Source organism: Carcharodon carcharias, chromosome 6 (assembly GCF_017639515.1).
Source record: "Carcharodon carcharias isolate sCarCar2 chromosome 6, sCarCar2.pri, whole genome shotgun sequence".
In the NCBI taxonomy this organism is placed as follows: Eukaryota; Metazoa; Chordata; class Chondrichthyes; order Lamniformes; family Lamnidae; genus Carcharodon; species Carcharodon carcharias.
In genome coordinates, this window is record NC_054472.1 from 22,976,047 (window position 1) to 23,002,725 (window position 26,679).

The 26,679-nt window shown below is 36.6% G+C and overlaps 1 protein-coding gene across 1 annotated transcript in view; it reads left to right on the plus strand.

The window, feature by feature from the left end:
• The window catches only part of LOC121279118 (antizyme inhibitor 1-like), a 41,856-nt gene that overhangs the window by 13,293 nt on the left and 1,884 nt on the right, over positions 1-26,679 (plus strand). The window contains exons 2-9 of the mRNA XM_041190067.1: positions 3,222-3,362; positions 5,543-5,747; positions 13,610-13,786; positions 13,939-14,111; positions 19,952-20,086; positions 24,180-24,261; positions 24,832-24,912; positions 25,458-25,623. Coding sequence (XP_041046001.1) covers positions 5,640-5,747; positions 13,610-13,786; positions 13,939-14,111; positions 19,952-20,086; positions 24,180-24,261; positions 24,832-24,912; positions 25,458-25,623 — 922 coding nt within the window. The 5' untranslated portion in view covers positions 3,222-3,362; positions 5,543-5,639. The remainder of the gene's footprint in view (positions 1-3,221; positions 3,363-5,542; positions 5,748-13,609; positions 13,787-13,938; positions 14,112-19,951; positions 20,087-24,179; positions 24,262-24,831; positions 24,913-25,457; positions 25,624-26,679) is intronic.

Genomic DNA, 26,679 nt, shown 5'->3' on the forward strand with positions numbered 1-26,679 from the left:
ACGGAAATATGGCTTCAGTGAAAATTAATGGAATAACATTAGGAATCTGCAATTCTGCAGCTCAAATTTGGAATCAGGGGCTTTAACATGAGGATTGCTTTATCAATGTCATCATTTAAGTCACACTGCACACTAAAGACCAAACATGCATCAGTAAAATGTGCAAACTGTTCCAACATTGAAAGCTCTGTTAATTTCGAAAGTCATTTTGTAATCAGCCAGTCATAGACTCTTTCTTGTGATGCATATCACTTGGTGTTCACTGAATTGCTTTTCATTTTATTTGTAAATGTTCTAATTTAGCATATACAAATTATGGTCTTGATTTTGAAGAGTTATATTACAGCACAAGACTTCATCTAATTTAAGAGGCAGATAGTCTCAAATAGGCTAACTGTGAATACCACAGACACGCAAATTATAAAAAAGATAGTCTTATTGATCCCAGGACAAAAATGGTCATAGTACAGTACTGTCATATGAATTGCAGTAAAACTGTTGTTGAGAGGAGTTGTGTAATTGCCCAAAATTGTAATAATGTCACACAGATATGATTAAACTTCAGTGGTCTTTGTGGGGGGAATGATCTTTCTTCGTTTGGTTAAGAGGACTGCTATGGAACAAGGTACAAGTAAGCGTGCTATTTAATAAACTAATGCAAGGTAGAAAATGGAGTGGTTTTAGTTTCTATCAAAACAGGTTTTTGTACTCTAGGATTTTTTTGTGTGTGTGTATTCTTACAGTTGTGACCACAATATTTTCCTTTCATGATCAGAGGGAAGATACTTCCTTTATCCTGAAAGTTGATTGTTCTTATACATAAAAAACATAAATATTTTTCCATAGCTTAGCTTTTTAGTAACCAAAAATTAATTTAACTTTCATTATGGTAAGCTTCATCCTAAAATGAATAAATTATTTGGAGGAGTTACCAAGCTGTGCAAAGTGACAGGCCATTAAAGATAAAATAGAGAAAATAAATTGTAATGATTGGCAGTGAAAGTCTCATCAGTACTATTACTTGCAAACTAATTGCTTAGCTTACCTTGTACATTTCTATCCTGATTAAATGAAAAGAAAAACTTGCTATTCTATTCTAGTGGTGGCTCTAAAGTTGGGATCTGTTGCTGGGTATTCAGTTATTAATGGTATACATGACAAGCACACATCATTGACAGATTTTATCCAGAACTTCAAGTACCACATTAGCTGGTAGCTTTGTTGGTGGTGTTTTAAACCAATGAGAAACGAGTTGAATGGTTATGACAGCTTTATACTGCTGCAATTTTAACACCTGATTTGTTTTGTTAAACCTGTGTATGGTGTCATTTTTCAATATAATTTGATTACTCCATTTAGAAGTCTCTTTTGTAATGGGCATGAGTGATTTACAAAATTGGGCATGGGTGATTCATGTTAAAGTAATAGGAGAATAGACTTAGAATGAAGGGTAACTTTGAGTATGCGATATTTATGTCCAATTATTCACAGGATAGATAAAGCATTTATTAAATGTAAAGTTTTCTGTACCTAATATTCGCACCTGTGAAATTTTTCACCATTTTTGTGATCCTTTTTGAATAAAATTTTCAATATATTACCGAATTGTAAGTTGTATTGTGTTGCCAAACATATTAGGATTGGGTTGAGACTACCTAAATTAATTTTGTTCAAGACAAAAAGACGACAGGAGACTTAACTGCCCAAGGACAAATGAGCAGTGAGTTAAACCACAATGCCACTATAATTACAAGAAATATCTAATAATCCATTTTCAAAGGATGACAAAATGTTTCTGGGGCCAAACCATGCTTTTTTTCCATATGAATTCCTAGTGTTACGCTTTTAATACAAATGAGACACTACTTGGTAATATTCCACCGTTGGCCATAATGAATACAACAAGAAAATTAGTTGCTAGATAACAACATTGGAATGTGTTGTTAGGAATACGAGTAGGTCATTCAAATTTTCGAGCCTGTTGGATCATGGCTGATCTATGCTGCAACTCCACTTACCATCATTACTGTCTATCCCCTGATACTCTGGCCCAACAGAAATCTTTGTACCTTGGGCAATTGACCCAGCGTATACAACCTTTTTGGGATTAAAGATTTCCAGATTTACACTATCCTCGGTGTGGAAAATAGTTTCCTTCTTAATCTAGCTCTTATTTTAAGATGATGCTCAGTTCTTGAATTCCCCACCGAGAAAAACCTTTCTCTCTAACCAATTTGAATCCCTTTATTGTTTTTAAGACCTCACCCAGATCACCCTTTAATCTTCTAAACTTGAGAATACAAATCAAGTTAATGGCATCTACCCTAGTAATTTAGTTGAGTCTGCACTGTGCATCTTCCAAAGTCAATTTGTCTTTCAGTGCCTGTTCTATACAGCTAAACTAACACTTCCTCACTTTTGAATTCCAAACCCCTTGAGTTAATGGCCAACGTTCCTTTACATTGTTTTAATTACTTAATACCTGTGTACAAGTTTTGCATACCCAAATCCCTTTGCTCCTCTGTTGCCTAAAATCTCACCATGAAGAAAATATTCAATTGTTCTTAGATGACCTTAGATGAAAATAAATTACCTCACATTTCTCACATTGAATACCATCTGCCATAGTTTTGCCTATTCAGTCTCTCGTCCTTTTTGTAATTTTCTGGTCCCATCTACACTATCTATGGTACTTCCTAACTTAATGTCACCTGCAGATATGCTAGTCCATCATTTCATTCAAGTCATTAATACGTTGAAGGTTCAGAGCCCTGGGGAACAGCATTGGTCACATTACTACCAGTCAGGTCAGCATCCTGTAGTTTACATTGTAGCTATCAGCACCCATATTTTAATCTAAGTGAATGACAACAGGTGAGTCACCAAGAAGATAAATTAAACTGCTTTCTTTATGCCAAAGCAGATTGAGTGAAAATAGATTTAACATAATGGACTTTATCTGCCTGGCAATGGAGAAGTATACTTGTTTCTCATTCTGACCAACCAACCAAAAAAAATCTGGGAGAAAAAAAAATTAAATTTAAAGTATAACAACTGTTCACTCTGTACCCATTTGTTTAATTGTGGGGATGACTAGAACTTGTAGCCTCTGTTAGGATACTGGTTTTGGACTATGGAAGGATTTTTTTTTTTTTTTTGGTAATTTCATTGTATTTAGTTGTTTGCTTCTATGTTGACATTGTTTTAAATCACTTTTACAGGGCAGAATTTCTGTTCGGGTGTATAACAATTATCCAGAAGGTCTGGGAGTAACACTCTACCGAGAGCAGTTCGACTTTAACGCCGAGCCACCTTGGGACCCCAGCTGATAGTGGTGGTGTTCCATCTCCCGACTTGTCCATGTAAGTGTAGCCTGTTAGTTGGAATATATAGAAATGGTTGCTTTTCCTTATTTGCTGTTACTGCATTGATTGACCAGAAAAATACATTTTTCTGGATCAGTAAATGAGCTACTATATGGACCACCAAAAAATAGCTAGCTAAAATAAATACTTGCCATGTGATTAGGTTGTCATCTAGCAGTGTTTGCAAAGTGCTTCATAATACATTCCATGCAGAAAGCTGGTTGAAATGGAAATAATTCATGTATTGAATAAATAGGTGAATTGTAATTCACTTATTCCACCAAAAGCTTATGCTGGTGACAAACAGCCCTACTTTGCCACCTCTTTAACTCCTCCACTGATGCTAAATTATCAGACTGCTTTTCAGACATCCAGTACTGGGCGAGTAGAAATTTCCTCCAGTTAAACATTAGGAAGACTGAAGCTATTGCTTTTGGTCCCTGCTTCAGACTCTGTTCCCTATCTGCCCTGGCAACAGTCTGATACTGAGCCATGTTGCATGCAACGTTGGTGTTAGTAACCTTGAGGTGAGCATGCAACCACATATTCACAACATCACCTTATTTCCACCTCAAAGACTTGGACTCTACCTCAGCTCATCTCTGCTGAAACCCACATTCATACCGTTGTTACCCTGAGACTTGACTATTCCAGTGCACTCTTTGATGCCCCATATTCTACCCTTTATAAACTTCAGGTCGTCCAAAGTTGCTGTACATATCCTTGCCTGCCAAGTTCCATTCATCTATTTTCCCCCTGTATTCGCTGACCTACACTGACTCCTGGTCAAGCAACAACTTCTTTTCAAATACCTCCATGGACTTGGCTCTATCTTAGTGATATCCTCCAGACCCACAACCGTCCAAGGTAATTATGCTTATCTAATTCTGATCCCTTGAGAATCCCAATTTTAATCGCTCTGCCATTGGTGGCCTTGCCTTCAGTGCCTAGTCTCTGAATTCCCTCCCTACACCTCGCTACCTCGCTTCTTTCATAAAGACACTCCTAACATACTTTGATCAAGCTTTTGGTCAGTTGACCTAGTATCCCTTTGTGACATAATGTCATACTTTATAATGCTGTGAATGGAACATTTTATATCCTTAAATGTGCTACATAAAGATAAGTTATAATTCAGGTTGTTTTAAAATAATTCAAACTTCATTACTAAAACAACTTGTTTCTTTTCAGCCAAGAGGTCATGGTAGACGTTGTCACTATAGTAATTTGCATGCAATTGGCCACCCTGTTGACAGGATAATATTTTGGGTTAAAGCTGTCTTTGCGGTTTGCCATTGAGCTGTCTTCCTCGTGCTCTTTATTCTTTTCCCTAGTCATATTGCTCATTGAAAATAGGAGGTTCTTACAAGCAGCTGAATAAGAAAGCACAAGACTACAAGGCATGAAGAAATGAACAGAGGCCATGCCATTAGGCAAATCAATACTACTACTGCTATGTTTGAGACTTGAGTCAAATCAGAATTTCAGGCACAGTGGTATTGTACCCTATATTGTCATTCAGATCTGTTGATCTGCAGATAGAGGGACTGAGTTACTATCTAATGAGTTTTAGATTGTTAGACTTTATAACATTTGAAAGCTCTTAGCTTGAGGGCTGGAAAGACCTTTTAATTTGGCGTGGCATGCCAAAGGCAAGCAGGCTGTTGGAACTCAAACATGTGAATCCTGGCTATAAGTTTCAAATGTGAGCATAAATTTTTTTTTTAAATTGGACCAATTTATATTCCATCTAGCATATGGCTGAAAATATGAAAACTCACTCTAAATTTTTGTTTTTAAAAAAGAAGCCACCAATTGTTAACGATTTGCACTTGTACATAACACACCTTGTGCAAGGTAATGTCTCTGAACAATAAGGAGGAGAAGGAAAGAGAGCAGTGGCTTTTGAGGAAAGGGGGAAGCTGTATGTGGGATTTTATAAATTGGGGAACAAGTTGATATGCTGGAAAGAACTGGACCGAGAGCAGGAGCATGGTGGCTGAACAATGGTCGGCACAGGTGTGAAGTCTGCTTTTAGAGGCATACAAGATGTATATGGGGCAGTACCGCAAGACTTGATATTTTTGTAGGTTTTCTAGAAAATTGTTTAGGTGCAGTCCCCTTGTTTGGAGAGGATATAAAATCTTTTTCTAATATAAGACTGTTTTCTTTTGCAGTTTGTTGCATATTTTAAGAACCCCGATATTGAAGGCTCTGTGAGAACCTTCACTTGGTGTTTGGTTTAGGACTGTTGGCTTTGTGGATCACTGAAAGATGAAAGGTTTTGTTGAACTAGAAGAGAGCTACCCCTTTGACCTTCTGGAGGAAAAAACTACCCTTAACGATGTTATTGACAACCATATCCGTGAGCATACGCTTGAGGTAAGCATATTTTGTTGTACATAGTTTAATAATGCTAAAGATAGCAAAGATTCATGGAGTTTGATGCTAAACTAATCTGTGATAGTTGCATGCAGCGGCAACACTACACTGCAGCTTAAAATAATCTCCCAATGGCTCTAATTTTGACATTCAATGGGAATTCATTGTTCAGGCAAACTTCAGTATGAGTATGTGCATTGACCAGGCTATCAATATTAAAACTGATAATGATCAAACAGTACAAAGTTTACCAGAGCTCCCATGCTTGAAAAATTATTGAAACTCTTAGTTTTCAGACAACTTTGTTAATTCCAGTTGCTTTTATCCCAACTATTACAAGGTCACTTCGTGAGTTAAAGTCAAACTTATTCGCTTTTGGTATATGAATTTACATGTTTTCATTTTATCTAATATGCCCAAGTAATTGCATCCTCTGTAGCTGCAACCTTAGGGTAAATTTAGTATTGAAGGATTTGTATTTACATATTACCTTATCACATCTCAGAAGTATGTCAAATTACTTCATTTTGAAGTACGCTGTTTTATTGGCTCAGCACAAGATTGCATAAGCAAAAATGAGATGTGAGCAGTTAATTTGTGTATGGTAGTGTTAGTTCTTCCCCCAGAGAGGGGTTTGAATGTGGAACTTGCTGCTAAATCGATTAGTTGAGATGAATAGCATAAATGCATTTAAGGGGAATCTAGATCACTACATGAGGGAGATAAGAATAGAAGAGCATGCTGATAAAGTTAAATTAAGTAGGTTGAGGAGCATGAACACTGCATAGCCTAGTTGGCCTGAATGGCCTATTTGTGTTATACATTCTATGTAATTTCTGGAACAGGTTGAGCCCACAACCTTGTAACTCTTAAGACGAACATACTACAGTGGTGCGAAGGGAATACTTGGTGACAAGTGGTTAAATTGAAATTTATAGGAAAAATCATTCTCCCTCATGCAAATGTTAAGAGTGCATTCAAAATAGTGTTTCTTGGAGTGCTATATTTTAGAAACAAGAGATCAGGCCATGCTCCATTTAGTAATGAGCCAGACTTGGATAAGTGTTCTCTTAGTGTTAAATTATCTCCTAATCAGGATCATAATAACAAATTCAATGCTAAGATTAAAAAGGAGAAACTTAACAGTAGCTAAGATTAATGGGATGAGTTTGAGACTGGCAACAACACACTGGTCAGTACTGTTATTGGGTAAAACTACAGACAGAGTGGAAGGTGTTCAAAAAACAATTTAGTTAAATACAGGACCAATATATAAGGGAAAAGAGCTCTATTTAATAAATAAAGCAGCTGTCATTGATCAATAGAGGTAAATGCAAATAATATTGTAAATCCAGGAATTGGGGAAGACGTAACAAAAGAGTAAAGGAAGACAAAAAAGATAGTAAGACTGCAAAAAGGGAATACCAAAAGAAACTTGAGGGCTATCAAGATTAACACTTTATCTTGGGAAAATAGTAATGCAGGGCAGTGTGGGGCCCTTTAAAAACAAATGGGGGTAATATAAGTGAAACAAGGGGGACGATAGACTTGCTGAATACTTATTTTGTGTCAGTCCTCTTGGTAGATAAAGAGAATAATATACCTGACATTCCAGGGAACCTAATAATGAACCAAGAACTGGAGCACACTAAAGCTAAACAAGAAAATAGTACAGTGAAGATATATTGGCACTAAAAACTGGCAAATCCCAGGTTCTAAAAGAAGTAGGTGAGGAAATCGCACCCGCTCGACTCAATCTCCCAAAACACTGTCAGTTCAAGTATTGTTCCATTAAAATGGAAATTGCAAATGTAAATCCATTATTTAAGGTATGAAACAGAAACTAGGAAGATATAGACCTATATACCTATTATGGGAAGTTATTGGAATCTATAATTAAGGACACTGCGCACTTGGAAATTTGAGTTGATTAGAGAACCAACGTGGATTTGTAACAAAAACAAAATGGTGGGAATAGCTCAGCAATTCTGCCAGCTTCTGTGGAGAATGTAACATTTAGAAATATACTTTTTGAGCAAGTTAAAAAGGGGAGGATGGGGAGATGAGCAAAGGGGAAGGTCTGTGATGGGGCGGAGAAATTAAACGACAAAAGATTTAATGACACAAGGCCAAAGGCTATCTAGAAAAAAGGAAATGAGAGAAAAGACTAAACTAGCAAAAGAAAGGGTTGAGGGCAGAGGTTATAACCTAAAATTGTTGAACTCAATGTTGAGTCCAGAAGGCTGCCTACCCAGGTAAGCAGCATAGTCATAAATAAGGGAGTGCCTGAGTGTAGTTTATATGAACTTCCAGAAGGCGCTCAGTAATGTTTCACACAAGACTGTTAGCTAAAAATAAAGCTCATGAAATCAAAGGCAAATTATTGGCTTGGTTAGGTGATAGAAGACAGAGTAGGGATAAAATGGGTATGTACTCAAATTGGAAGGAAGTGATTAGTGGGTATCCCAAAATGATCTTTGCTGGACTCTCAACTATTCACCCATTATTAATGACTTGGGTACCACAATAGAAAATCGCATATCCAAGTTTGGTGATGACGTAGTGATAGTAAGTAGTGCAGACTGGAACATAAAACTGCAAAGAGATGTTGATTAAGTGAGTGCGGCAAAACTGTAGCTGATGCATTTCAATGCAGCTAAGTGTGAGGTCATCCATTTTGGACCAAAAAGGGATATCTTTGAGTATTTAAATGATAAGCTAGAAACAGTGGTGGCCCAAAGAGATTTATGGGTCTGTGTATGTAGATCCCTGTGTAACAGTGTGGTATAAAAAAAATCAAAAGGGCTAATGGAATGTTCACTTTTATAACTAGAGGGCTGGAATATAAAGAGAAGGAACTTTGCCAAACTAATCAAATCACTGGTTAGCACATATCTAGAATACTGCATGTAGCTTGAGCACTGCACATTAGAAAGGGCACAATATCCTTGGAATGAGTGCTGTGCAAATTGACCAGCATGTTACCAGGGGCTTTAAGGGTTAAACTAAAAGGAAAATTTACTAGTGCACACTGCACACCGCCTATATCCAAAACATTGTGATTGATTCCAAAATGTATGCTTATGATTGCCCATTGAGTTAGCACCATCTTCAAAACTTGTACCAACAGAGTGAGTGCAGAGGCAATTTACCATCATGATAATAGGGACTTCAGTTATATGGAGAGATTAAAGAAACTGGGATTATTCAGAACAGAGGAAGAGGGAGATAAAATAAAGATGTTGAAAATTATGATGGGTTTCAGTAAATGAGAATAAATTGTTTCCACCAGTAACCAAGAGGGCTCAAAAAATTTAAGGTAATTGGCAAAAGACCCAGCAGCTTCAGTAGTAACTTTCAAAAAGGAATTGGATTTATACTTCAAGGAAAAACATCACAGAGCAGGGGAGTAAAACTAATTGTATAAATCTTTCAGAAGCAGCATAGGTATGATGGTCTGAATGCCCTCCTGTACTGAGTGTTTGGAACTGTTACTGGATCTTCTTGGCTGTTGGCTGATATAATATCAGTTTTCTTTCCATTATGTGAAAACCGCTTAATTTGTTCACTGGATGAAATGGAACCACATTAGCCCAGAATGAGGTTAAGGTAGATGGGTGTTGTCAAAATCAAAGAACTCCAGCGCTTATATGCCTTGTTTAATTTCAGCAGGCTAAATACTCTCCTCATTGGCAGGTGTACAGGTCAGACTAGGACAAATCAAACACATATTAGTTTGCCAAGATCCACTATTGGTAAATAAACCCTTCAAATATCATGGCTTTTTTTTTTACTGGTGCTGAGTTGTGCAAAATGTAACCTATCTGCTAATCATTATCATCTTAATTGCAGAATATAGAACTAAATTAACAAAAGGAGTTCTTTCTAGTACCACAGTCTCCATGGCAAGAGCATTTCACTTCTCTGAATGTGGCACTCTGAGAGCTGACCACTCTGTCAGCACTGGTGAGGCGCTGGAACAAACATCTATTAAAGATTAGTACTTGTCATGACCATGTGGATAATTGCTACCTTCCATGATGCAAACAACAGCCATAAATTTTGTGCACTGAATTGAGAGCCTGCAAGACTGATTAACCACAAAGCGCAATCTCAGTTTTCTTCCTGCTCCCCTAAAGTAGGGATTTGGCAAAGAATGAGATAGTGAGGAGAACTGTTTTTTAAAAAAAACTTAAGGATTTCAGATTAGTAAAAGGGAAAGGCGGGTAGCATATGCAAGCTAGTGTGAAGAAGTGTGAAGTTAAACATTTTGGGAGGAAAAGCAAGGAATGAGAACATAACACTCAGTGGATAGAAATCAAAGGCTGTGTATGAATGCCGGCACCTAGAAGTTTAAATATATCAATCCTTGAAATTATGAATGCAATTACATCTAAAAAAACAAAAAGACAAATAGCAATAGTTATCAAGGACCAAAGTGGAAAAATAATAGATTTCTACAGAACGTTGGTTAGGCCACAGTTTGTTTACTGGGTGCAATTTTGCATGTCCCATTATATTGCAGCATTAAAGCTGAAAAAAGTGCTTGTAGCATAGATTCAACAGGATAATGTAATGAGCCGAAACTTCAGATGAAGAGACTTGAGATACTTGGGATGATTTCCATAGGACCGAGAAGGCTGAGAAAATTTGATGATGGCTTTTAAAATAATGGCAAGTTTTAGTAAAGTGACTAGTCAAGATTATTTCCTGGTTTAAGAGTCAGTAATAAGGTTATTGATTTAAAATGATTAAAGTGAGAAGAGATGTTGCAGGAAATGCCTTCACTCAAAGTGTGTGGGATGCTTTGAGTGAGTGGGTGAGGCAGAGACCATTGCAGCCTTTGAGGGGAAAAAACTAGAATAATATTTGAAATCAAGTTTATGGGTGCAAGTGGAATTAGTTCTGAATTGCTCTACCAAAGAGCTAGCATAAAACGGTGAACTGAATTACTTCCTTCTGTGCTTTTATGGTCCTACAAAAGGACATTTGGGGGTGGGGCGGTGGTGGGAGGGAAGGGACATTCTGAATTTAGGTTCATAATGCTCCTTGGTCAGATTTTATTGTTCTATTCATATTAATGCTGTTATGACGTGGCAGATGATGTGTGCCAGGCAGACCAAATCCACAAGGGCCACTCTATCACAATGGTTTTGCAATTTGTATTACAAGAAGTGTGCAATGAATTCAGAAGTAATGAGTCCAATAAGACCTTGAAAGATTTTAAAAATTAAATTAAAATATGTATTAACAAAAGAAAAAATTCAAGCACGTACTAAAGACCACGATTACTTAATACTATAACAACTCCTAAAATTCCTAATTAACCTGACTTCCAATTACACACCCCCTTTAAGGCAACATTCCAAAATAGATTTTAGATTTTAAAAAAGCCAGGTTGTTAATACAGTACCCTCTTGACAGTGGAATTCCAAATGGTTTTCTCCTACTTTAGTTACTAGACATAACAGACTTATGCACAAATGGCTGGAGGCTTCTTCAAGGCTGTTTCAGACGCACTGTTAGATCTTACATGGCCCCCACCTCATTCTCCTTTATGTATGTTTCTCTCCCTTTGATATGTAAATTCCATTGTTCCATACCTTCCCCATAACAAAAAATTCCTTGTTGCCAATATTGTCAGTCAACTTTGGGGGACAAATAAACACACTCCTTAGCCTTGCTTATCTGGCTAGTTGTAAACAGACTAACGCCCCTTTAAAATCCAAACGATCCCCTCACTTATCTAAAAATGCAAATTCCCTTCACACCTTACATGGTAAGACTGCATCCATGTTTACTCATTAGCATTTCAAGTACATTTCTACACCTAATTTCTTTTGATTATTTCAAGTTTGCAGCCTACCTGACACCAAATGTAATTAAATCAAACAGAACAATCTTGCATTCACACCCATAAACCTACTTTACAATAAACTGGAAAAATATTATGAAAATTATTAAACTTTAGTAGCTATGCGCAGTTGACATTTACGCTTGAAATTCCAAAGACCATTGCCATTTTTTTTTTCAGTAATCAAATTTAAGGGTGAGTTCATATTGCCAGTATGTTTACTGAAGCAGATCTGAAATGTTGACTTCCATTCCTGATGCTTTAGAAACTATAACGTTTATATTATTCTAATTTGTAGATGTGATTCTTTTTTTAAAAGCATCCCTGTGATGATTAGAACATTACATACAGCCAGTAAGAGATGAGGCATTTCTAAATTCACTGCCTGACTTGAGCTTTTGATGCTTTAATAATATATAACTCCTGTCCTCCATTCTGAAAAACGCACTTACATGAGTAAATACAGTTGGACATCCAAAATTCGTTTGTCCATAAACCAGACGTTTTTGAAAATATTCCATTTTGAAATATTCAGTTAAATCACATTTGGACTACCTATCCAAATACTGGGACAGTTTGGCTAGGCGCTAGTTCTCAGTGATGCGTCAGACAAGTTTTCAGCTTCATCACTTTTACAATGGTGCACCAATCTAGTTCCCGTGCTCCAAGGCAATCCAAACGACACCACTGGATGTAGAAGTCCAAAATTGGGAAAAATTCAAAATCCAGCACTGCCTTGCTCCAGAGGGTACTGGATTTTGAAAGTCCAGCCTGTACTGTTTGTTAAAGCAAACATTTGAATTTGTTCACCCATTTAAAGTTATTTCAGTATAGGATATTTTTATGTGACAGTTATAAAAGAAACTTGTGTGCAACAGAGGAGCCCTATGTCTAGACAATGTAGTGGCATGTTGATTTGATTGTTCAGTGCTGCATTTGTGAGAACCTTGCAATGGAGATAGTATGTTTCCTCAGCCTGTTTCTAAACATGTCCATCCAAATTATTAATAGTTTATGGGTGATGTTTTATTACCTGCCACACAGTTGGAAATCTTTAAAGGTAAATTTGTATTATTTATAACTTTAACAATTAAAGTATACTTGTGTATGTTGTAACTGTTAAATTCACAAGTGAATTTGAGCTTAATTTGATTCTTGAATCAACAAGCTGTGTTCAATAATACATTGTGCCCAGGCTCATTAGTTGAGAAGATTTGTATTGTTCAGTTTTCTATTCAGAATCAGTAATTTGTTGAATATACCCAGGTTAGGAGTTTTTAAACAAGCTTCCAAATTCTGTTGATTTTGTTTTCTTTCCTCTCTTTCCTTGGATAGAAGAATAGATATTTGGAGGCTCTATTCTTTGTGCATTATTAATAGATGGAAAATTGGGAACACTCAACCTAAAACACTGACCTCCTGCTTAGTTATTTGGCTTGCACTGCTGTCAAGTGACACTGCACTGGGAGCAGTGGCTGCTCTTTAAGACTTCCTAATTGGAGGAACTTTAATGTGTAAACCACCTCATGCTTCTCTGTGAATGCTGGTGTACTATTTGACTACATGGAGGATCGTAATTTGTTCTCATCTGGCTGGCATTCATGGAATCGTAAAATGGCTATAGCACAGGAGGCTCAGCTCATCGAATCCCTTCCAGCTCTCATTAAGCATAATCCAGCTAGTGTCACTCCCAAACTTTCTCTATAACCTTGCAAATTTTTCTCCTTTGTGCATTTGTTTCCAAAGAATTGCCCGCAGTACTAAATTGGCTAGCTGAAACCAACTAATTCAGCAGATTGGACATCAAACCTATGTGGGATCTTCCTGTTTACAGCTGAGCAGCACATTACGTAGATCAGTTGAGCCATCAAAGTTTTATTTCTGTAGTCACTGTTCTAAACAGTAACCATAAAGAGTAATGTTTCAGGTAACTGAAGCCAGATTAGCATAAAGTTCTTCCTAATTTTAATTAGAAACTAATATTTTTCTTCTAATTTCTCAATTATAGCAAACTGAAAGGAATGCATTCTTTGTTGCTGATCTTGGGAATGTTGTAAAGAAGAACATTCGATGGAAGAATGTGATGACACATGTGAAACCATTTTACACTGTTAAGTGTAACAGCAGTCAATCTGTAATTGAAGTTCTGGCAGCTCTTGGAACTGGTTTTGCTTGTGCAAACAAGGTGACCATTGCTATAGTTTATATTTATGTTGTCTTGCATTAATTTTAGGGAAATTTGTATTACACAGCTCTTTAAATTCTTAACTAAAATTATGCAGAGAATTGGCGGATATTAGCTCATATGTCTGAAAACTTATGTATTTCCTCACACAGAATGAAATAACACTTGTGCAAAGCTTGGGTGTAACATCTGAAAATATCATCTACACAAACCCATGCAAGCAAGTCTCCCAGATTAAGTATGCAGCCAAAAAAGGAATAAACATCATGAGTTGTGATAACAATGTTGAACTTCTGAAAATTGCACGTAACCATCACAGTGCCAAGTAAGTGTGTAAAGCTAACAAAAATTTATGGTATAGCTTGTTTAACTGGAATATTGTTCACCTCCACTGTGGTGCTGTGATTGGACAGTATATTTCATTGTTCAAGTTATCAACTTAACTAAACTCTATTGGTTTTAACCAAAAATTAATTTGTTCATTTAAGACGTGGGCTGCCTTTGAATATGGCATGAATGGATTTGTCTGTTGAAGGGCAGTGTCACTAGAAGATATCCCCCATTTTCTCCTTCAGAGTTGTGATTCAAAGTGAAAAGACAAACCCTACCAAGCAACGTTGTTTTTTTAAAAAAAATTGGGCCCCTCCAAACATTTGCCATGCATGTACTTGCAGAATTTTTGTAGGTACTTAAAATACTGACAAAGAAGTGAAACACAAGTGGATAGTAAGTTCTTTTGCAATAAAATAATTGCCCCAAACTCATGTTTCTGGTTTTAATGTGAAAGTCTATGAATTGATGCGCTGTCTGTAGGAGTGATCATTTCATTTTTTTTAACAATAATAGGTAAAAGGATATCTAATCTTAGCTTGTGCCTTAAATTTTTAAAACCCAAACCACCTTTATATTCTGGCATGAAATTATAACAACTGAAGTTGTTATAAATTATTGTAATGCTTAGAGTAAGTAGCCTCTCTGGTAAATTATTTATACCTTGTGTAAATGCAAATGTTACCTGGTAGATTAATTAGCCATTTCGTGTTCATGAAAGAAAGCCAGAAGAGTGGACCAGGTATCGCACTAAGGCAGGTTTTGGAAAGAAGTGTAATTTCCTGTATATTCTCCAAAGTGACTGTATTCTAGCCTATTCTAGGGATGTTACCTTGCCTTCATGGTTAGTCGTGACAGGCAGTAAAAAAATAATTATGGTGTTTAGTGCCTGAGTTTGCAGAAAACCTGAACCACCTGGTGCATTACAAAGCAAAATACTGCAGATGCTGGAAACCCGAAATAACGTAAAATGCTGGAAATATTCAGACGGTCAAGCAGTATTTATAGAGAGTGAAACAGTAACCTTTTAGGCCAATGGCTTTTTTCAGTGCTAGAAAAAGTTAGAAATGTACCGGGTTCTAAGCAAGTATGAAGGCAGTGAAATTTAAGTAGGATAGAACAAAAGGGGAGGTCTGTGATAGGGTGAAAGGCTTAAGAACATAAGAAATAGGAGCAGGAGTAGACCATACAACCATGTCCTGCCATTCAAAATGATCATGGCTGATCTTTGGCTTCACCTCCACATTCCCACCCACTCCCCATATCCCTTGGTTCCCTGAGACACCAAAAATTTGTCTACCCCAGCCTTAAATGTATTGAACATTGAAGTATCCACAACCCTCAGGGGTAGAGAATTACTGAGACACTGCCCCATGTTCTTGATTCCCCAGTTGAGGAAACAACCTCTGTGTCAACTCTGTCAAGCCCCTCCAGAATCTTGTTTGTTTCAATGAGATCACCTCTCATTCTTCTGAACCCCAGAAAATATAGACCCAATTTGCTTGACCTTTCATTGGCCAACCCCCTCATCTGAGGAGCCAATCCATAATGCCTCCAATGCAAGTGAAAATTTCCTTAAATATGCATACCAAAACTGCAGTTTTCCAAGTCCCCTCCAAATGCCTGTACAACTTTAGCACAACAACTTTATTTTTATACTCCAATAAAGGCCTTGCAATAAAGGCCAACATGCCATTTGCTTTCTCTCCTGCTAGTCGTACTGAGGACAGTTGTAGCTTTCTAGCTCATGTTAAACACAGAATTTATTATTTTTGAATGGCTTAGGATGATGTGGTGGTATATTTACCCAGTAAGCCACTTGGGCATGTTTTCCTTGTTTAACTACCTTTAGGTATATATGTAGTATCCCCCGGTGATGCAATGTTGGAGAAAATGTTGGGTTTCAATGATCTTGCATTCTATTTGCTTTGGCTACATTCATGTCTGAATATGATTTCAACTCCTGAAAGAAACTGAGTTGATTTGGAAATTATTGGACCACTATTACAGTGGCAAAGTTAATCAGTGAGTTGAGTATGAAGTCTTGATAACTTGGAACATGAACAGATGTTATGCAGTATGCAGTGGAGCAATTGGTTGTGCATTTTCCTGGAAAGTTAAGCACCATAGAAGATGCCAAAGCCAGCACTGTTGCCTGAATGAGTTTTGCAAACAATTTTTGTGATATAAAATTGATATCACTCCAGCAGAAGGCAAGTTGTCAATTATTTAATAGTAATTGGGTTTGTACAGCCCTACCTTTTTGTCTTTGTTCTTAAGGATGGGATTAAGATTGCTTTTCCCCCCTCTATATGGTTGTATTCCTCTTCAGAAAAAATTGCTCTCAGGCTTGTTATACTAAAATATGTGACTAGGCATTATACAAAAAACTCCTATAAATGTAGGCTTTGGCATGCCATAAACAACTTTTCTGAGCTAACACTTGGCAACTACACTTGGGTGTTAAGCATTTGAGGACTGTAACAAGAGACAGCATATAATGTTACATCATCCACACAGTCTATATATCATATCAAATGGGAAGACTCCCTTCATTCTCTCCAGACAGGCCATAAAACTGTGGTATAGCTAAGTTCAAGTTTTACCTATAAAAACTCATGACTAGGTTCTTCAAAAATGGATGCTTGCCTGTGCATCTGTTCAAGTGAAAAGTTGTCTCTAATTTGAAATTACTTCAGTTTTAATTAGATTTTATTTGAATTTCTAAAATTCCTTTGCATTTTGTTTCCAATAATAGTAGATCTTCTAAAAAGAAGTTGGAAACATTTTCTTGTTCAGTGATATAGTCTCTTTAAATCCTTAGTGTGTATGTACCTCTCTGCTTGTCCTCTTTTATGATATTCCTTAAAGCCTATCATCTGTCCAAGCTTTTGGTCAACTATCCTCCTTTATGTAGCTCAGTGTCACATTTTGTTTAACCTTCTTTTGAAGCACTTTGGGACATGTCACTGTGTTTAAGATGCTATAAAGTAAAAGTTGCTGATACAGCACATGATCTCTTTTATGATCATTCTGTTATGTATACCATAAAATTTTTATCCAACTGCAGAAATGGAAAAGTTAAAGGATGCTCATCCCTCAAAAGAAAACATCACTGAAATGATATTTTTCAATGACAAAACTTAAAATTAAAGTCAAAAAAATTTTGGAACCCCCCCCAAAAAAAAAACACTGGTTTAAATTGAGTGTTGAAAATAAAAATTGGCCAGTTGAACCTGTAATTTTTTTAAATGTATCTCAGTTCACAACTTCTCCAAAACCACAGCCAAACAGAAAACAAAATCACCATTTGAATCTTAGACTGTGCAGCACAGTTTTGCTGTTTATCACTTCTCTTGTTACTATACTCCTTTATTGATTTGATACAATAGCTTGGGTGACAGTAAGTAGCTGTTATCTCTGTGTTGTAGAGTCTAGATTCTGTGGTTGAGATTACGCAGTCAGACAGGCTGGTCTTTGTGTTTAGCATTCAGATGTTAACTGTCCATTATAAAAATAATCCAAATGAAGAAAATGTCATAAATATTTTATTTTTAAATCACAACTTGAAAATTATTTGAACCTCATTTAAAAAATGGGTATGCTCTAAGAAACTCCTGTGCCGGTTTTACACTGGAAGGGGTTACATCCGTTTTTTTTGGTTTTCTTATTGAATGGGTGACCAATCATTGTATGTGAAACATTGCTAAATTAATAGAATGAGGACTATCCACACCTTTTGCAACACTAACTTTTTACCATTGATACCCTGTGTACAGTATTATGTCTGTATTTTAATATTTTGTTAATTCACCACTTCCTGTAAATTCTGCATTTTTAATGAGGACGAATACTCTCAGATGGTGTTAATTTAAATGAGCTGCTTAACAGAAAATGCTAGATGACATTCATTTTAATACTGTTTAAAAATAGTTTGTTGCAACATTCCAGATATGACTTGATTTTAAAAATGAATACTTTTTAACCTGATTTATTTTAAAATCTTTTCAGCAGTTTTGTTCTCTACCTCTTATTGTTACAAGAATCACATCTTCTCTAAGAATGATAAAGGTGGCAAAAACCCCATGATCTGCTCAAGACTTTGTTACACTACATGACAACCAATAGGAAAAGTTTGAAATTGCATTTGTAAGTGGACATTTGCTAGAAATGTCATGTTAGCCACAGATACCCTTGAACCTTTAATACTAGTGCTGGCATAGAATGGAGCATTCATCCTCAGGGCATACAAAGTGCAAATATATGATCCAAATTAAGGGAAGGAAAAATATCTAGAAATTGGATTTGCATTGCCTGTTTTTCAGGCAGAAAATGGCACTGCAAGTACCACTACAGCTTGCACAAGCTCAGTTTGTGCAGGAGAGTGCAGCATGCCAAGTTGATCAGAGCACCCCCAGAATCATGCAGGTTACCTGCTTGAAGCTAGACTAAGCTCATTACCTTTAGAGGGCTGAATGTTCATTTCAGGTCCCTTTAGGAAACTGGATCAGGATGCACCATGCATGCTGCACTCAGTTTTCTCCAGTTAAAGCAGCCAAACCAGCAGACCTTATGGGACCACTGGAGGCTGTCATCAAAAAGGTAAAGGTAAGCAAAAATATTTTGAACACCTGAATATGGAGCCAGGGGAGCAGGAGTCTGATTTTCTGATAATGGCTTTCTTGAAGTATTTTGATTGCACCCCAATGAAAATGTTATTTTCTTTTTCAGTTTGAAGTTAATCATTAGCGTTACTCAGTCTGCTTTATGATACCCAAAGCTGGCTGCACTGTAAAGTTCTGCAGTTTCACTGGATGTCCTTGACACTTCTTAGTAAAACTATTTGTAACTGTGGCCTGTTTGTAGCAGATAAATGTTTCAGAATTGGATAGTGAGTTGCTAGGTAATACTGAAAACCTAATGTGTATTGTAATATTGTAAAATAATTATACTTCCAAAGCCAACAAAACAATCTTGGATGAGAAGCGATCTGTCAAATTTTCTTTTAGAAGTTACATTTTGGCTAAGACTTTCAAAGCATATTCAATGAAAGTATTATAAAGAAGTGTGGAAAAGAAACGACTTGCTTTCCTCTCCTGAAGGTATGGCTTGTGCTGAGATACAGTTCTAGAAGTGAGGTACCGGAAGGCTATTAGCTACTCATTCTGTGGGTAGAGCCTGTACAATATCCATTGGCATGTTGTTCTGCCATTGGTGGGAAACCCAGAGGCTTCAGCCATGTCTATATTAGATATTCATAAAATCGCACTTTCCATCAGTTGTGTAGGCAGTTGCTAGGAACGATGGAACATTCTGTCCTGCCAAAACTTTGAGACCCTAATGACCTGTTGTCGACCCACCTCAGCTGAGATAAGCAGGAGAAGTCTTAATTGCAGGGGAGGGGTGTGAGTAATTAGTTAGCAATAATGTTACAGTATTACCAAAAAAGTGTTTGTCATAGTAGCTAGAAACAATTGTATTCCAAGCATAAGTTTTTTTTTAAATAATTGTCTAATTGAATGACTTAAATGTACCAGTGTTCTTCATTGGTCTTTTGTTACAGCACCTAGTCAACTCTATTGATGAAACAATTGAGTCTTGGCTTGCTGCATTTTTTGCTCCCCATCATGTCCTTTGCAACATATGTAGCTACACATCTAGGCCCTAATCACCAGTTTTCTCTCCTGTGCAGGATTTTCTTTTTATTTAGATTCACATTCCAAGCTTGGAAGTGGGAGCTCCTGCCACCATAATCTTCATGCTACTGACAGTCTTCAAGCTGCACATGTGATGATGATGTAAACCAACTGTGCCCCAATCATCTTCCTCTTTTAGGCTCTTGGTAGACATTGCAACTGCTGATTCATGTGAAGAAAATGAGATGAGTCTGAAGTTTGGAGCTACTTTGAAGGACTGCAGACATCTGTTGGAATCTGCAAAAGAACTAGGGGTTCAGGTGGTTGGTGTCAGGTGAGCAGCGTAATTATTTTTCTAGTTCAATAATATTAACCTTGGATGGGATGTAATAAAACTAAGCAATGTGATATGTTTCCTTACTGAAAGCTATACACTAAACTTCTACCATTAAAATTTGGTACAAGCACACATAATTGATTTTTATGATCTGTGCAACTTGCCCATTGGTGCAATTTTAGCATTTAGCTGGTGTGAAAATTCCAGTGTGTTTTTTTTTCCATTGAGCATTAAGTGCCCAGCGCACTTTTTTCAGGCAATTCAAACCTGAGAAATTGGATGGAACAGCAATGTGAGAGAGAGAAGGGGTGTACAAATGGTGACTCATAGGCTCCTGTTGAACTGTTCTTGGGCTCTTTTTCTGTTTTCCATGAAGCTCCTGATCCTGGGGGATTAGGAAGGCTGCTCTCCAATTGACCACAAACTACTTTTTCCAGTCCCAGGACCCTGAAAAGGCCGTATCTTCCAAGTTTATTGGTTTCATGGGACTGGGAAATCTGAATTTGCAGGCATGGGTATCTCCTGTAAATGTGGGTTGGCTTTTGCATTCATGCATTTTATTTTTGTGTTTATGCAGCTCTCACTATTGGGATTCACTTGTTCTGTGGAAGAAATTCTTGAATTTCTGTGTAAAGGGCATTGCATTATTGCCCACCCACTCTTGTCTCTTGCTATAAAAGATTGGATAGTCCTGCTATTTAAAACAAAAACTTGGTTTTGTGACCATGACTTCACGCAGAAGTAATTTAGCTTGAGATTGGAAAATACAAAGTGGAAGCCAAATAATTGCCCACACAAATGGAAATAGAGTGTTCTCCTTGGCCCACTTAAAAACTCCTTAGGTTCTGGTTTGAGACAGCATTGATAGAAAATGAAGAGCATGTATTCTTGATTTGGTAAATGGCCACATATCAGCAAACAGAAAATACCTAAAGTGACTTTCTGTCCAAAGGATGGAGAAAGCATAGGCTCTACATAATGTTATGATTGTTTAGAATGCTCAGTTTTGCTTCTTATGGTCCACAAAAAACATGTAATTTAAACTTACTTTTCCTGTATAGGTCAGTTGCTAAAAATGTAACACTAGAGATTTTTATTGTTGGAACTTAGACGGTCTAATTTAAACCTTTTGTCTCCTGTTAGAAAGCTGTCTTTAGCTTTTATATAAAGTGAGATGTATTTTACTTGTTTTTCCTGTCATGATTTCTTGGGTGGATGGGGGGTTGTTGAGCTAGTCAGGAAGTGATGCTTAATTATATGTCCATTAGAGAATTAATTACACATTGAAGCGTACATTAATAATGTGGTCAAATGCTATATAATTGTATTCTTCAACGCCAAAATTCTTGTTACTGTGCACCCTCTATATAAGCAGTATGAAATCTAGGATGGAAAATATTGTCAGCAATTATGTGCAATCAATTGGACATGATCTTTGGGGAAATTGATTGCACATGCTCTTTGGGGGAAAAAACAACTTTGGAAATGGTCCCTAAAGGTAATTAAATGTTGAGATTCAATTAGCTAGCAACTGTTTGTTTGAAAATTTATATTGGGATTCTTTGTCACTGGGTCCATATAGCAGCAATTTTTAAAAACATTTTAGCATTTTTGTGGTCTATTTTGAGAGATAATAGATTCTTACGTCCAAAAGAAGGCTATTCAGCCCATCATGCCTATGCTGACTCTGAAAGAGCTATGCAATTAGTCTCACACTACTGCTCTTTGACCAAAGCAATTTTTTTCCTTTTAGCTATATATCCAATTCCTGTTTGAAAATAACTATTGAGGCTGATTTCACCACCCTTTCAGGCATTGTATTTGAGATTACAAAAGAAAATTCTCATCTCTCTGTTGGTCTTTTCTTGTTAACCCAAGAAATAAGAGTAGACCAGACATCCTTCAAGCCTTTTCCACCATTCAATGTGATCGTGGGCTTCAACTCCACATTCCCACCTGCTACCCATTCCGTCTTAGATACCAAAAATCTGTCTTTCCCAGCCTTAAATATATTCAATGATGAGCATCCACAATCCTCTGGGACAGAGAATTCCAAAGATTTGCAATCCATTGCGTGAAGAAATTCCTTACTTCCCATCTCAGTTCTAATGATTGTCCCCTTACTCTGAAACTGCCCCATGTTCTAGATTCCCCAGCCAGCAGAGCCAACCTCTCAGCTACTCTTTAAAGCTACGTCATATGAATGTCTCTTTGAGATCACCTCTCATTCTTATAAACTCCAGAGAATATTGGCTTGATTTATTCGGGCTTCTCATTGTAGGATAACCCTGTCATTCCAGGGACCAATCTAGTGAACCTTTACTATTATTCTTAAATATGGAGACCAAAACCACAGACAGTATTCTAGATGTATTGTAACTGAAGCCCTGTACAATTGTAGCTAGACTTTTTTATTCCTGTACTCCAACCCTCTTGTAATAAAGGCCACATACCATTTGTCTTCTAATTACTTGCTATACCTGCATGCTAGCTTTGTGTTCCTTGTATGAGCATACTCAAGTGCCTCCTGAACATCAATATTTTGAAGATTCACAGTTTTTTTAAAACAAAAAATATTGCTTTTCTATCCTTGACTAAAGTGAACAACCTCACACTTAGCCACATTTTCTCCATCTGCCATCTTGTTTCCCAGTTACTTAACCTGCCTGTATCTCTTTGCAGCCTCTGTGTTCTCACAGCTTACAATTTCCACCTAGCTTTGTGTTGTCAGCAAACTTAGATACATTACTCTGCCTCTTCATATGAATCGTTAAACTGGTAACTAGCTGAGGCCCCAGCACTGACCCTTGCAGCACTCCACCCATCGCAGCCTGTTAACTTGAAAACACCCCACTTGTACCTACTCTTTGTCTCGGTTATATTTGTATCCTGTGATTAACTGACCCACCCATCAGTGGAAAGTTTTTCCTTAGTTACTCTTAAAACGCATCAAAATTTTCAACATTTCTATTATATCTCCCTTTAATTTCCTCTGCTGTAAATAATTCCTGCTTCTTTGTGGATAACATACAGAAACCTGTTTTTAATTTAAGGTGCCTTTTTATTTGCATTCACACCATTCCAAAATATGCTGAGGATAGAAACAAAAGCTATGGAACCTGGCATGGTGAGGGAAGTTAGAATCATTAAATGGATATTTGGAGCCTGTAGAATTGCACAGGTTGTTTTCTTCAGGTCTAGTGTACAAAAGTCTTAAAGTTACAATGGTCAAACCATTACAGAAAATCCAAATCTTACTGTTCGTAGACTGGAAAATTAAGAGACCTATAAACATTTCTACAAATCAATATTAATAACTTGTCTATCAATTAATTGTAGCTTCCACATTTAGCGCACAAATTAAAATTGTAAGCCTGTATGGTTCTGCTTTAGGTTCTGAAGGCTCTGTTTCATAATATTTGGCTTTGAGGGGTACAGTTTCGGTGTTAGCATCAATGTTCCCTCTAAGTTGCACAGTCCCACAACAGCCCAAAAGTTCTTGTGCAGGCCATGTATGAGTAAAGGGGCTGCACAATTAAAGAAATTGCCTGTGCTCTCCCCAAAAAAAAATTAAGAGGCAATGTTGCTCAGCACCTATATCATTTCTATGTAGATGACTTATGTTCTATGTTTCCAGTACCTTTTTATCTAATTATTACTAGCAGTGATAATTAAAGTGTGTCTACTCTAATCACTTAATTATTGGAGGAAATTGCTACAAATATTAAACATAAACAGCTCTTAATTTTGTTCTTTTCTCCCCACACTTGATTCTAAAATCGCTAGAAATTCTATCTGCAGTCTGCCAATGAAATTAGCTAACTTTAGATATTTTTATGATGGAATTAAACCACAATTATTCAAGATTAATAAGTTACTATGTTGAATTGCATAGAAAGTTTTGCAACATGTAAGCTGATGAATGAGTAAACTAAGTTGTAATTCTGTGAATCCACAATAAAGAAGTAGACTTGGATGTGGTTAAGTTTAGAGAAGACGGGCTTGCAAAATCTTATAGACTAGTAAATAAATAATTGATGCTAACTTATCTCAAATAGCATTTATCTTTTTTTTTAAACCTCTTTATCAGGTTTCATGTTCCAAGCTCAAACAGCAATACGGAGGCATATTTACATGCTTTGGCTGATGCTCGATGTGTCTTTGATATGGCTGTAAGTATCTTGAGCTTTAATGAAATCATGTGATTTACTATAATAGTTTGAAGTTAGAATTTGTTTGCATAAGAATACATAAATTATCCAATAGAGGGTGCTGCTCTCAAGTTGATTTCTGTTGGTTTACTGAATTTCACAATTGTCAGTTGGTGTTAATGGGTCATCTCAGATATCAAAGCCTCTGTCAATGATTACTTTGCCCAAATTAAGTGCAACATAGAGTATAGCAGGCAGGTCTTGTGATATGTTGGAATTCCTGCTGTTAACAACTGAGCATCTGTTTTGAAAGTTTTTCACTCCTAACACCGATAAACAACCTGAGCTAAATCAATGCATGATGCTGTAAACGACTGCCAAGCAACCCATGTTAAAACATGTCTTTCAGTTTTTATTGTGCTAAAAGATGTGTTAACCACCTTTCTTCACATGTTTAATTTAATAGTTTATCCATGTTTAATCTTTTACCCTTGCATGTCATTTTACAGGAAAATGCAATTCACAAAGTATGGTAATTGTTTCAGAGCAAAATTGAATAAAACTCCCTGATTTCCACTGTTCTTTGTTTAGGCAGAGCTTGGTTTCAACATGAATCTGCTTGACATTGGAGGTGGATTTTCTGGAACAGATGGGGAATTACAGCTTGAAAAGGTATGGGAAAGGCTTTGTTCTAATTTATACTAAGTATAAAGTAAAATATTCAGTGTACCATGTCAAAGAATAATAGGATGTGGGGGATTTCCCTGTAACGTGAATCTCTACTCCATGGTCAAGTGGTAAGCATAGGAGAGAATGCAATAAGAACTACTGTTGCACACACAATGGCAGGTTGCAGAGCTTCACTGGCAAAGGTCTGGCAACAAGTTGTCTCTTCTGCATTTCTTCTCACCAAATGTTCATCTGGAGGTTTATGATTTCTTTCAGAATAGGAAAGATTCATAAGCTGCTTACAAAATATACTTTTTTTCAAAAAAGATTTGATCATTTGAATTTGATTTTTAAACAATAACCTGGACATATTTGAAATGATTCATATTATTTTCACTATATGCAGATATTGGTGGGTTTGTTCTTAAATTGGACTAACTATGCGAAGTGGGCTTCTATTCCATGAGTTTAAAAAGTGTTGCTTTATATAAAAAACAAATATATGAATATGGTTGGTATTTTAGTAATGAATTTGTCTCCTATTCTAGGTTTGTGACACCATTAATCCACTGCTTGATATTTACTTCCCTTCTGAAAGTGGCATTAAAATTATTGCTGAACCTGGTAGCTACTATGTGAATTCTGCATTCACTCTTGCAGTTAACATTGTAGCCAAGAAAGCTGTTGCAAGAGATTCACAGAATCAGTCTGAAGGTAATTCCAAGTGTTCTCATTGAGTTTCATTACTAGTAGAATATTATGCTATTGATACCTATCTACAGCATTCATATGATGGCTATTCATAGGATATTTATATTGCTAGCCCAGTAATTGTTTCCAGGGTTAAATTTTAATGACTTCTTATACTTGTGTGCCTTCGCTTCTTTATAGTTGAAAAAAATTGATCTTCTCCACTTTCAATGGCTCACTGATGCCATGAAGCATTTTCTAGATCAGATGTAACAATTCGAGTTCTTTTATTCTGGCCCAGTAACATACTTATATTATCAACCTTAAAGGAATAACCCCAATTTCTATTGGTTCAGTGCCATCATCCTCATCCTCCACCCTAGATTTACATTGTTGTAGTTTCCCTGAATGAGAGTGCTACATTATAGGTGGGTTTATACCATGGATTTTTGACTCACTTGAGACTGGATTGACTACTAGAAACTCTCAAACATGATGGTGGCGATTTTGCTGATCTAGTTCATCTTGCCATAGAAACCTATGGTTTATTTTGTAACAGCATCCAGTATACCTCAAATGAGTTGGGAGTGTGTGCATCCATAAACTAATTAGAAGACAATCCAAGATATTAAGCACTCTGGTAAAAGCAGTTCCTGGCCTCATTCCAGAATTCCCCTATTACTAGTTTGTATCTCATGTCCCCTTATCATGTATTTATGGTTATCGTGAAAAAGTGCCTGGGATTAACCTTATTTTTATTCCATGTAATATCTTGCAAATCTCAAAAGTTTCTTGTACTTTTAAGGGATGGTGAGTTTTTCTAACCTTTCCTTTTAAAATTCACCTTCCATTGAATCCTTCAACTGTTGACATCCCATCAGTCTGGGCTGAAATGGACAATCTAAAATGAAATGTAAAAATCCATTGAGCATCCAGTATATTGATGGCCATTTTTATAATTATACTAAATTCTATTTAATGCGGCAAATGTGTGCTTATGCTAGGAAAGCCAGCTGACTATTATAAACAGCTCAGTAGGGCATCCCTCTTGCAAAGGCATTATGTGTGTGACAATATTTA